Source organism: Thunnus thynnus, chromosome 13 (genome assembly GCF_963924715.1).
Source record: "Thunnus thynnus chromosome 13, fThuThy2.1, whole genome shotgun sequence".
Classification (NCBI taxonomy): domain Eukaryota; kingdom Metazoa; phylum Chordata; class Actinopteri; order Scombriformes; family Scombridae; genus Thunnus; species Thunnus thynnus.
The window spans coordinates 18,624,539-18,637,799 of record NC_089529.1 but is presented as its reverse complement, the minus strand read 5'-3'; the positions used below and the strand labels follow the sequence as shown (position 1 = coordinate 18,637,799).

At 38.1% G+C, this 13,261-nt stretch overlaps 2 protein-coding genes across 4 annotated transcripts in view; one reads left to right on the top strand and one right to left on the bottom strand.

The window, feature by feature from the left end:
• Window positions 1-13,261, top strand: part of LOC137195834 (rho GTPase-activating protein 26-like) — a 111,563-nt gene that overhangs the window by 93,772 nt on the left and 4,530 nt on the right. For all 3 annotated transcript variants that reach the window (XM_067608478.1, XM_067608479.1, XM_067608480.1), the window contains exons 21-23: window positions 10,477-10,512; window positions 10,877-10,987; window positions 12,130-12,221. In XM_067608478.1, the coding sequence (XP_067464579.1) occupies window positions 10,477-10,512; window positions 10,877-10,987; window positions 12,130-12,221 (239 nt within the window). The remainder of the gene's footprint in view (window positions 1-10,476; window positions 10,513-10,876; window positions 10,988-12,129; window positions 12,222-13,261) is intronic.
• Window positions 659-13,261, bottom strand: part of yipf5 (Yip1 domain family, member 5) — a 145,800-nt gene continuing 133,197 nt past the window's right edge. Inside the window, exon 7 of the transcript XR_010931174.1 lies at window positions 659-673. The gene's annotated coding sequence lies outside the window, so the exon portion shown is untranslated. The remainder of the gene's footprint in view (window positions 674-13,261) is intronic.

The window sequence follows — 13,261 nt, the reverse complement described above, 5'->3', positions numbered from 1 at the left end:
AAAATGTATGACATCTCAGCATTATTCTGAGAAAAAAAGTCCTTAAACAAATTTAGTTGCAGTGGTGCACATAAAATGCTCCTGACAAGGATGACAACTTGAGATAATAGATTTTGTCACTGTTATGGCACAAAAATAGGAAATCAGATAGAATCATTCAGGCAGATATTTTGTTCAGTTGCTGTTTTGTCTTCGAAGCCTGTATCTAAAGGATAAATGCATCAATCAATGATAGAGTACAGGATCATTTTGCTTTTTTAGCGAATTAGATGATATATGGTTCTTTGAATTGCTGCACATTATGAAACTCCCTTTTCCCTTTAAATCAAAGGGAATCAAAAGCAGAAATGAAGAAGATGAGTTGACATGGATGAAAGAAAAGATTTTTTGGAGCTTCTGGAAGCCGTATCTGATCTAAATTTACTCACAGGTCAGAAGGTGATCGAGACCTGCTGGTCACAAGTGATTGGAAACAGATTGAACCTCATGTTGAGTTCTTTGAAGATATGCCCACACTCACAAGCACATAAAAGTACGATTTTGTTTGACAAAAAAAAGGAGAACAAGATTCTTCTAGCCTAAACATCAGTTCTGCAGGTTTCGGTTCTATCATGAGTTTAAATGAGGTCAAGAGCCACAATGGCAGCTCCTTTGATCATTTGAAAATTAGAAACTCATCAAGTCTCTTTATAAAGCAGAAGAACAAAAACATTCCATATGATGAAATTATACAGTGGAAACTCACATTAGCTTAAACAGTAACAGTTGATTTGTAAAGTGATAGAGATTTTGAGTGTTGATAATTAGCTGAAGAATTAATACTTAATTTTGACAGTGGTAATAATGTCGAGTGTTGATGCTCTTAAATCAAAAGATGTTCAATAAAGAGTTGTTTGCCTATTTCAAGTTCACTCAAACATCAATCGTTACCCAGACGACGTATCCAATAAAAACTGCTTCTTTACTATGTTGTAGTAATAAATTAGTCTCTGCACAGTAAAATGGGTTCCAGTATTTTGTCTATCCATACAAAGTTTAACTAAATAAAGGGGCACTTTTACTTTTACACATGAGGATCAGTTTACTTGTCACACGGGTACACAACGTGTGAAAACAGTTGTGTAATGTTTTCATGGGCCCTGATGTCATTGTGATGTCATCAAGGTTATCTCCGGTTATCATCAAGATGATCTCAGCTTGGATCTTCATAACAGAAACTGGGGGCGTGGAATCTCAAAGACATGGGTGTAACCAGGCAGACAGGGAGGGTTTAAACACAGACGCTATTGAGTTGCATTATAGGTAGTGTAGTATCCAGTGTTTTTAAGAGTTTGGATCACACTAGGCACTAAACATTCTCTTTTTTTTTCTCATCCACAAATGTTACGATAGCACAATTAATAACTTGTTGGAGTACCCCTTTAAATCCCAACAACAAGACCTTTTTTTATATGCAAAGTTTGAGATCAAAGAGTTCTCTTTTGAACAAAGAGTCACCTCCAATAGGAGAGGGATGCCCAGAATCTGATTTATTTTAAGACCAAAAAAGCCTCCATTTTGAAACAATCAGCGAACAAAATCTGTTTGGCGTAACTGACTCAGATTCCAGCCCAGACCATGTTTTCTCAATCTCCCAGAGCCAGACATCATGATTTTCCAAGAAAAGCCAGCCTGTGTTCTCATCACAGACAAGAGAGAGGTACAAAGGTCAGAGGTTAACAACTGGGCCTTCAAAAAGCCCTGCATTCCCCTGAGGCGGATGTTACTTTCAGTTTTGGCACCTTGACTACTGCTCAGCGTTTTTTGTAGTGTCCTTTTTTAAATAGTCTGTTCTCAGGTGGGACATTCCTGGAGGTCTCTTCACACCTCTTTCACAGTCTCTCTTTTAAATTGTCTCACTTAGAAAGCACTCTCCCATTATTCCATCTAGTAGTAATAAAAAGAAAAATAAAGAACTAAAGAATGGAGTTGGTTTGGAAAATGGTGCCAGTGCAAGAATATGTCAAGTTAGTAGAAGTTAACTGTCTGACCTCAAAGCCTGTAATACACGTCACACTAGCATATGTACTTAATCTGACCGGTGACCCCATGGACTTGATCTTGGACGTGATGTACCAAGATGAAAGTGTAAATGGCAAAATGTCTTCCTGTCTTTCTTTTTTCCCTTGGGGAAAATCAGTGGATTTTTATTTATTCCTTCTCTCTGGTTGGCATTTGAGAGAAAAGGGGAAACAAAGAAAAAGAGACGTGAAGAGCAAGAGAGATTATAGATAAAGAGAAAGACAGAGCTGTAGAACTGAATTATCCCTACTGAAAAAACACACCATAGGGGAGAGGATGAAAAAAAAAATCTCCATTGTGACTGGAATGTTTTCTAGGAAACCTGTCATAGAAATATTTCCTCCCCACAGCACAACACCCATTTACACGCACTCACATGCATTGCTAGTCACCAGGTTACATGTGTCTGCTCCTGCTGCATTTACTGATGAGCTGCTCCTTAATATTTTTTCTCTCATTCCTACTTAATTGTTGACTTTTTGCTTTTTAGTATGTCTTTCTCTCTCTCTCTCTCTCTCTCTCTCTCTTTCTTTTCAGATACACTGCTGAGTACTGACTCAAGGGGGATTCGATTTAAGTTTTGAAATAGGTTTTGACCTTGATAATACTGGATATTTTCAATTTTGCCAGAGGTATTAAGATGAGACAAAGTTCTGAGTTGACTTCCTCTCTGTTACATTTTCCGTTATGAGTTCCTGTAATGGTAACCACAATCTCAAGCTGCAGAGTCATGAGTGTGGCTGTGTTGGAATTTGATGTGATGTGCTGATGACAATGAAACAGTCAGGAAGCAATCAGTAATTAGGGAAATGAATCAGCAAGTGAATAATCCTCATTATGGCAACCGAATAATATAAAACAACTGCGATTGAGTGTCATTGCTTCATAATGACATTAAGGAATTAGAAATTCATCTCATCATTTCTATAGACAGAAGTGCACATTTTGCTCTCATTGTGAAAACATAGAGATAATGTTGAGCTCGGTGACGCTTGTGTGACAACAGCAGCAACAAAAATTTATGATGCTCATTATTGAAATATTTCTATTTCTGCTTTTTGCACCCTTGTGTTGAGGTCAAACTTGATATTTGCAGGTCACGTCGGTCATGCTGATTTATTATGCAAACAGTAGATGATACATTCCTTACTTAAGGGATCTTCCCAAGGTTGTAAACCTAAACCGTGTTTGTCACTTCAAAAAGAGATGTGATACTGTCACACTTGCCAAAGTGAAAACAAGAATTGTGTAGTGTTGTTGCTGTGCAACAGCAGTTAATAATTCAATGTTTTTTTATGGATTTGTGTCAGCAGATACAGTAAATACAAACACATGCGTCATATTGGTGACAAACACCAGCGACTGTTGTATGTTTGTGATCAACTACATTGTCTATAAATTGTACATACTTTTAATTAAATCGAAGCATGTGCTTTAACATGCGTGTTTGTGTGGCAATGAGAGTGTGGGTATGTTATAATGCAGTGAATTGATGGCCTGTCAGGAGGAGGGGGGAGAAACAAGAGATCAGTTTAATTAAATCAGCTGTCAAATGTGGTGAGCATGTGGTGGGGAGACTACATTCACCTGAAACAAGTTTGTTAACTTTGTAACCTGTGAAATGCAATACATCTATACCTTGTAATCGTCACAGTTTGTGCAATCAGCAAATTTAATTTCCTATCCGAGAAAGAGGAAAATTTAGTCTTTCCAAAGTAGAGGAAAGACAACACTGTTGATTTATACAATCAGTCAAAATATCTTGATTGTCAGAGAGCTGTTGGAGAAATACAGCTCTGTTGGAGCCAGGGAGAGAAGAGGAATGGGTTTGAAGGAGCAAGATAGGATGCAGAGAAATTGGCACAGAGGAAGCAGATGAGAGGGAGCACACTGACAAGCAGTTAGTGACAAATGGAGAGAGAAAGTGGATTATTGAGATAATCACTCAAACTGACAGTTTGATAAGTAAATAAGGCATACAACCACAACTTTTTGCTGTCTTTTTAATCCAGTCAGAGGATAAACAGACAAGACCTACAATGACAAAGCTATACTGGTGAAATATCTTGTATATGCTCACTTGAGGTTGTTTATTTACACTAAAAAGTATGCATCGTCCTGTTAGTTATTTGTACTGCAGCTCATGTAACAATATGTGATATTCAAGAGCAAAAAACAAGTCAGTTTCACAGTGTATCACTGAATTAAAGGGATTTCATTTCCTGTTCTGTTTTTATCTTGGATCTATCCAGGTCTACCTTGGATCTATCTTGGATATCAGTCACAGCTCTATCTCCTTAACACACATTTGAATAGAGCTGCGATGATTAGTTGATAGACAGAAAATTAATCTGCAACTATTTTGATGATTGACTAATTGTTGCAGTCATTTTTTAAAGCAAAAAAATGCAAAAAAAAAAAAAAAAATGCTGGTTGCATCCTCTCATTTGTGAGGATTTGAAGCTTTTCAGTGTCATACATGATAGTAAACTGAATATCTTTGGATTTTGGACTGTTGATCAGACAAAACAAGACATTAGAAGATGTCACCATGGGCTGTAAGAAATTATAATTATAATAATTATTATATAATTATTGTAATTTTTATTAATTATTATAATTTCCACTATTTTCTGACATATTATCAAGAAAGTAATCAGCAGATTAATCAATAATGAATATAATTGTTAGTTGCAGCCCTATTTTAAAAAAAAATGTTGAGCATTTCAAAGCAAAAAATATTCATTTTATAAAGTCACTTTAAGAAGTCGATACTCATCCAAGACTCACAAATATGCTCAAACATCCTTCATCCTGGAGCTGGCCAGAATTGATCATGTGATATGATTGAAAACTCCAGAGCAGCTGCTGAGTGCACCATGTGGTGAAGTTGTTTTGACAACCGATTACATTACTTGTCCACTGCCCCCACAGTCATTTTGCTTTTTTCATAGAAATAAAACCCTTTTAGTTCATTTTCACATATCAGCGTCTACATTCATCATAAGAAGACACACTGCTCCATGAGTGTCCACAGCAGCGTTACAGCACAGAGTAGCGGAGTGAGACGTCTGTCCCCCCTCCTGCTCTCTGTTGTAAACACACATAGCTGTTAGCGAGCAGCTTCCCTCATGTCTCCCCATGTCTCGGTGCCTGTTGTTGGCAGAAACTCTGCCGCTCTCTGCCTCCTCAGCCTCCTACGTATGTCTCTGTCCAAATGGCAGTCGAGTTTGGCTATGGTTGCCGCAGCTTCATTGTCACACAAATGCTCTCTCTCAGTCTCTCTTGACCGCACAATCACTATGCACTGAGCTATTCCTTAAGGAGCTACGCTACTTGCATAACACATTTTAGTTTAGAAAACATTTTAAAATGCATTTAAAAAAAAATCCCTGATGCTTAGGTCTGGCATGGGGGTCAACTCAGGCCTGGTGGGCTGCTGGGTTTGCAGTACACTGACGGAAACCCTGAAGTAATTATAGAAGGTGATTTTAATATTCATGTGGACGCACATAATGATAGCCTTAACACTGCATTAGACTCAATTGGCTTCTCTCAGAATGTAAATAAATCCACTCACTGTTTTAACTACACCTTCTACCTTGTTCTGGCATATGGCATTGAAATTGAACAGTAAATAGTCTTTCCACAGAATCTTCTTTTTTTTTTTTTTATAACTTTTGAATTCCTATTACTGGACTACACGCCATTGGGCAAAAATGTCTTCACTAGATTTCTATCTGATAGTGCTGTAGCTAGATTTAAGGAAGTGATTCCATCAGCATTTAATTCAATGCAATGTCTCAATACAAGAGAGGACTCTTATGCTAACTTATCCCAAATTGATCTTGTTGATAGTGCCGTAGGCTCGTTGCGAATAAAACTCAACTCTATTGCCTCTCTTAAAAAAGAAAATAAAACAAAAGAGGTTAGCTCCATGGTATAACTCTCCTCTTCTCCCTCTCCATCTGTATGCATTCATGTCCCAGATCTTAGTGCTGCATTTGACTCCAGTGACCATCATATCCTATTACAGAGACTGGAACATTTAATAGGCATTAAAGGAACCACAGTAAGCTGGCTTAAATCCTGTTCATCAGGTCGTTTTCAGTTTGTATACGTTAAGCTCCACAAGGCCCTGTGCTTGGACCAATACTGTTTACCTTATATATGCTTCCTTTAGGTAATATTATTAGGAAAGACTCCATAAACTTTCATTGTTATGCAGATGATACCAAATTATATTTATCAATGAAGACGAACCAGGATGTACCAGATGAAACCAGTCAGTTAACTAAACTCCAAGCATGCCTTAAGGACATAAAGACCTGGATGACCTGTAATTTTCTGCTACTAAACTCAGACAAAACAAAGTTATTGTGCTTGATCCTAAACACCTTAGAAACACATTATCTAATGATATAGCTACTCTCGATGGCATTTTCCTGATCTCCAGCACCACTGTAAGGTAACATTGCAAAAATCAGGCACATCCTGTCTCAAAAAAAAAGAAATGCTTAAAGAAATGTCCATGCTTTTGTTACTTATGAACTGGGCAATTCCTTATTATCAGACTGCAACAACAAGTCTCTAAAGACTTTCCAGCTGGTCCAGAATTCAGCTGCACATGTACTGACAAAAACTAGAAAAAGAGATCAGATCAAAGATTTCTCTCATATTAGTTTCGCTGCACTGGCTCCCTATAAAATCCAGAATAGAATTTAAAATCCTTCTCCTCACCACAAAGCCCTTAATGGTCAGGCACCATCATATCTTAAAGAGCTCATAGTACCCTATTACCCCACTAGAGAAACTGCGCTCCCAGAATGCAGACAAAGGCACCTGCCCTGCTCAATTAAACTGCCCGAGAGAGAACGAGTGCACACAGGAGAAAAAAACAGAGACCAAGGCAGTAAAACTAGCCAATAGGAGCACAGACACGTTTGATTGGCAGCAGAATCAACCAATGGAAGGCTGTAAACTGCTTCTATGGTTCAGTTTAGTCCCACTGGTGAAGTTTCTGTCTGGATTAAAACTATTTGATTTATTAAGTCCTTATTGTTTTAATTGATACAATTGTCAGTTGATACATATGTATGCAGTCCTCGAGAAATAATAAGCAATCAGCCTGTTCCGAACAAGCACGTTTTGAATGGGCACTGCACTAGAAGAAATAAAATTGACTTGACTTGGCAACATGTGATTCCACTGCAGAGTTAAAGTCAATATTATCTGGAGCTCTCTTAATGTTATTGAAGGAGTGGCAGTATTAACTGTGGTTATTGAAGTGAATCATGCATTTGTTCTTGAAGAGAAGACAGACCATGATTATCGCAAATCTTGCCTTAGGATATAGCAGTGTCACTATGGCAACCACACATTACGTCATCAAAAAAAAGTCTATACTATAAAGAAACGGGCACTGCTATGAATGAGTAGATGATATGTGCAGAGTGTCAGATAAGAGAAAAAAAACACTATTGTCGTGAGTCAACTACATGCTGTAAAAAACAAACAAACAAAAAAAAAAATGGCGATGGTAGAAAAATTATATTCTGCCTCTGCTAATCATGCATATACACAAGTTTCTTATTCAAATAATGAACCTTAAAGCTGCTCTAATCAATATTTTCATATGAAGAGTGGATGAAATAACTGTATAAAGTGAAAGGAGTTGCTCATCGTGACGAACCCACACAGAATTATCACTTTCCACTTCCCTCACTCCAATGGAGCTTTTCAACATCTTTAAGTTCACTGTTTTGGTTTTACGGCATGCAACTTTACTGTTTTGTTTCTGCTCTCAGCGTCGTTGCTACCTGTGAGAAGCTCTAACAAATCCACCAAACAGCACAGAAACAGTGACAAGCTGGTGAACCTTGTGGAGCATTTATCAGCTAAAGAGACAGATATTTTATTCAGGAGTTGTTGAAGAGCAAACCAGAGCTTAAAAAGAGAGTGAATATTGGACTTATATGGATGAGGAGGCTGGAAACACGACTCCAAATGAATGCAAATGTTGCTCTGTGTCTGTTTGCTAGGACATCCACTCTAACAGCTTTGTAAGGTGATAATACTGAGATGATAGACATGTTGAAATGACAAGTTTAACATTTAATTCTCCCTAAATCCCTTAGCAAGTTTCTTTAAATTTAGAAAGAAGAAATTTCTACGTTTTGATGATATCACATTCTGCATTGGCTTGTTTGAACACTTAATTGAAGGTGTATGCTGATATATTCAAACCATGACACTGAGTTTTTCTTGGATGCACCATTACACCAAACAGAAATATTCTAGACATCTCCTTCAATATGTACTCAAAAGTCAATCTAACATGTTTGGTATCTTTGGAAGCTTTGAGAACTCACTAGAATTTTAAAATAAAGATTGAAACAAGTTGAAACTCGATCCATGTGGAGCAGAGTTTAAGGTAAAATAATCCATAATGAAAACAGGCATTCAAAATTCCACTTCTTTTTAGCTACTCTCATAGCTGCTGGAAACATGCATCGTTAAGAAAAAGTCTTTCACTGTATTCAAAAGCTGAGACATCATTGTAAGAAATTTGAGAATGCTGGAAACGTTGACAAAACTGTAACTTTCTGTCAGCAATTTGTGCAATAATGTGCGCTTGTATCTAGCAGTGGGGTGTGGTTACATGGCTGCACTCTCCTGTTGGGGAGCGTTTTTATTCCATACCTTCACTTGCATAAACCCGTCTTTGAATAGAACGTCATCACTATTTGCTTCAATAACACCATTTAGCTCAACTCTTACAACAACGTGTCAGTGACTATAGCAGCAGTCTTGAGTGCACTGAGTGTATTTCAGACTGAATAGACTGACTATCCAAAGGTAGGATCCTTATTGATTTCACATCTTGAACCCCCGTGGTGACAGAATCAGAAGAAAAAGGCTCAAGAGGCAGTTTTGAAGCCTTTAGACAAGGGGGACAAACTGTCTTTGCTGTTCAGTATATAAACAGGAAGGCCTGTGGACAAGATTTCTAATAGAAATTTCTTTGCATAATTAGCTATATTAGAGGTTATTAATATCAGGAAAATGGCCGTATGTAAATATTTACTCTATATTGAACATTAAACAACATCTTGCTTGTATAATCCAGCCTTTTAAGGTTTTCTCACTATTATTTTAGTTCATGTGGGGCAGAAGAACTCAACAGCGTAGAGGCAGAACCAGCAGAAAATCTCCTTTTTGAGCCTGAGACACATATAGTCAGTCATGATGCACAACACTCTAGCTGAGTTTTGTCAGTACTGCAGCATGAATGCAAAGTGGTGGGCGTCATGTTTCCCCATGACTCTGCTGGCCTTGTTTATGACAGATTTTTCTGCGATGGCTTTATCTACGTACGTTTTAGTCACTGAAAAATACTTCAAGGAAAATGATCTGAAAGCTTGTTACAAAACCTGGTCTTGCCCCCAGTAATTTGATTGACTATGAATACATTTTCTTTGCTTTCTCTATTTATTACGCCTCACTCTTTCCTCACTCAAATCTTCTTCATTCACCTTCTCTCATTCTCGACCATTCTTCACCCTGAAGGGCAGTCTGTGATGGATAGCGGCCAGCATTTCATTTCTAAGAGAGAAACTGAGTGTGTCAGTTCACCAGCATCTTGCAGCACCGGATTAGATTGATGAAGGCACACAGCGTGGTTAGATGTAATGAGGATTATATTTCACAGCGCCATGTCGACTGACCATTTGGAATTGAGCTTTAATTACTGTAGGTACACGCTCTTCCTTAAACTTGGAAAGAGTCCCATGTTGAACTAAATTTAAGTATTAATTTTAGCAGTAGCCATGTTAGTCTTTCGGCTACTGATTGTAAAATGCAGAAATAAGTTAATATATTGACCAGGTACCAGAACTGTGTTGAGGCCCAGTGTATCCAGCTAAATCCTTCATTTGTTTTGACTTTGGACTCTCACCAGGATGTACCATTTTCTTGATCATGGCTATTAGCCTTCATTTAAGGTTATTTTAGTCAGGGCTGGAACGCATTAGGCGAATCACATCACCCATTGAGAGCTATTAAGGAGTAACTTTCTCCTTGCAACGAAATGATTTGGGTTTTACTTTAACTTTTTTTTTTTTTTTTTTGCCAAGCAAGCTGGGAGGTCTACTCTGTGGATCTGTCATTCTTCGGTTGCTTGTGTGCTGGAAAACTAATGCAAGTAGACTTCAGTGAGACGATACTGAGAGGGGAAAACTGCTCAGTAATACAATCTCTCTCGAGGCATAATGTCTGTATTATTATCAAGTTAGTTAAAGTAGCTTTCCTTTATTTTCACAAGTGCAAAAATATTTTAGTACGTAACCTTGTGGTTCATTGATTAAGATGGATTACTTCACCTTGTTTTTAAAAAAAAAAATCTTGTGTTTCCAGGCTAAACCCAAGAAGTCGTGGCAGCATACCAACCAAGTAAGAAGAAGTCACTTTTAATTTAAATCATATTGAATTCATGGTGTCTTATTTCTTGACCTCTATTTTTTTTCTTTTTCTCCGTTGATTTTGTGTGCTTCTTGTCATTATTTTTCATTGTATTTTTCTAAATTATGCTAACGTGATTTTTTGTTGTATAAGCCTGTGACTTGACCTCTCCTGTCACATCTTCAATTTTTTATTATCTGGATTTTATGCAGTCTTATTTGTGTACACATAAAATAAAATTTAAGAAAAATAACCACAGCTGACAGTGTCCAGAACTATATAAATATGTGCATAATTATTATTTGTTATCAATCTAAAACTGCAAATGCTATCATTTTGTGTGTGTGTCTATCAGTGCAACGTCTCCCAGCCCCACTTCACCACGTTCTCCCTCTTGGCCGATGTTCTCAGCACCCTCAAGTCCGCAGCCGACGTCCTCCACCTCCAGTGACTCATCCCCTGTCAGGTGGGTCCACAGTGCTTGTGTAATAATTTAATCAACAGTGAAGCAGTAGAGGACTGTTGTAGTATTGAGAAACTGTTGTCAACTGTTAAGGCATGTGACTGTGTGCTGATGATGCAGTGAAGGGAAAAGAGAGGAAAGAAAAAAACTGTATATTTATTTGTTGAATACAATAAGATCCACTTCTGGGGATGTTGGAGTGCCTGGAAATTTGTTTCAAGCATGTATCAAGTACTATTCAGTAAATAATTTGAACGCTGCAATCAATATGGCGATGTGCTATTATTTACTTAAGTAGCTCTTCAAAATTTATTTTGCCAGATGTTTCAAGTGTTACCAGTTTACTTTGAACTCAAGAAGAACAGCAGGGCAATTTAGGACACAGCTCTTTAACCTAGATGTCCTGCGAGCATCTTTATCTGCTGCAGTGTCCTTGAGAAAGTAGCTTCAAGAAGCTGCCATGTAGTTGACTATGACCTCTGACCTTCCCCATGAAAGGAGTGAATTCAAAAGCTAGACTGCTCCTCAGAGGTTCAAGGATGTACTCTCCGCTCTTTCTATAAAGGTTGGGAAGTTGTTTCTTTTATATAAACTCCTCTAGACATGCAGTGTCCGCCACTTCATTGCAGTGCTTCAAGTTTCAAGCTTCAAGTGTCCTGGTGCTGCTGCAGAAACTGCACGCAGCTGGACTTCCTTGCCAGTGCGTTGCGCCAACAAAATCCCAGCCTTTCCTTGAACCATTACCCTCTGCATGGAAGTAAGAGGAGTCTGCAGCTGACCCTGATTCTGTATAACTTACAATAATATAAACAAGGACATGGAAGGGAAGAGAAACTCTAGTTTTAAATTCGAAATAAATGGTCAATGTGTGTCTAATAAAAAAACAAAAACTAGAATTTGAAATCCATAACAGTCCAACATGATTACATCCTTAACGCTTGACCTGTGCTAGAAAACCTTCTTTATCACGTGTGAATATAGCCACTTGGTGCTCATAAAACAGTTCGTATAAAGTAATGACCTGTCTGTGGTTTGTGTAATTTGAGGTGTCTAAATTGTGCATTGTTTTAAACTGAAAGCTGTGTTTCTCCTCATGAATCAGCCCATAACCAACTGTCTCACCCTCACTCTCTCCTTGTCTCCAGTATTGCGGGCAGGAAAGCTCGAGCGCTGTATGCCTGCAAGGCGGAGCATGACTCTGAGCTGTCCTTCATCGCTGGGACCATCTTTGAGAACGGTGAGTCAGGCTCTGGACTTGCCAGCAGAAAGGAAAAAGGAAAGATGTGGGTTGCTGTTTGTATAGAAACAAACAATTACTGTCAAAATGAAAAGTCATCTTTGGCATTTAGCTGGACCTCGGTGCTGGATTTCATTTTGGTTGAAAATATGTTTAGAGATGCATCCAAGTATTCAATGGATTTTGCCCAAACACTTATATCTGAAAGGCTTTTAACACCATTTTTCCATGACTAATACTTTTTTAATGAAATTAAATGATTCACTCACATTCTTCCCTAAACTTTTTCCTCTATTAAGGTGCAGTGGTCATATTTGAGGAAAGAGAAAGATGCAAAGAGGAAGCTGTTTAGCTGACACCTTGCATTACTGAGAGTCTGAATCCACAGGGTGTGATATATTTTTCTGTTTAAGTGTATCTTTTATCCAGCACCTGGCCTTAAAATAAGCTTGGATTTGCACTTACTCTTTTTGCACTTCTCCAGAGAATATTAGAGGTTGGCAAGCAGACTAAGCTGTAACAGAGGCAGTCAAGTGCAATGCATTGCTTTTGCATGCAGCCAAGCACTTAATATCTTTCAGATCCGTGGAGGCATTTGCTTTGTTTTGTGCAAAAACAAGCATATACAGTATATTAAAGAAACCATACACAAGCACACAAAGGATGACGCAGGAAAGTACTGAAGATATTATTTCTATTTTTCAATCGCTTCCTTCTTTTCTTTCTCTCTTTCATTTCCTTTCTGCTTCTGCTCTCCATAGGAATCCTATCACGGACAGTTTCAGGGCCCTCTCTATCCTAATTTCAGCCTCTCAAACCTCCAACTCCCCCAACTGTAAATCATATTTATCACTCCCACAGCTTTCTTTAGCTCAACTCTCCTAATGAAGACCAGATTTGCACAAATTTAAGGATAATAAAACTACTTAAGCAGGGTGTGTTACTCGTTATCAGGCAGAATAACAGCTGAACTGAATTCTTATCATAGTCCGTTGTAAATCCATGCAGGGGAACACACACACACACACACAGACTCAGGA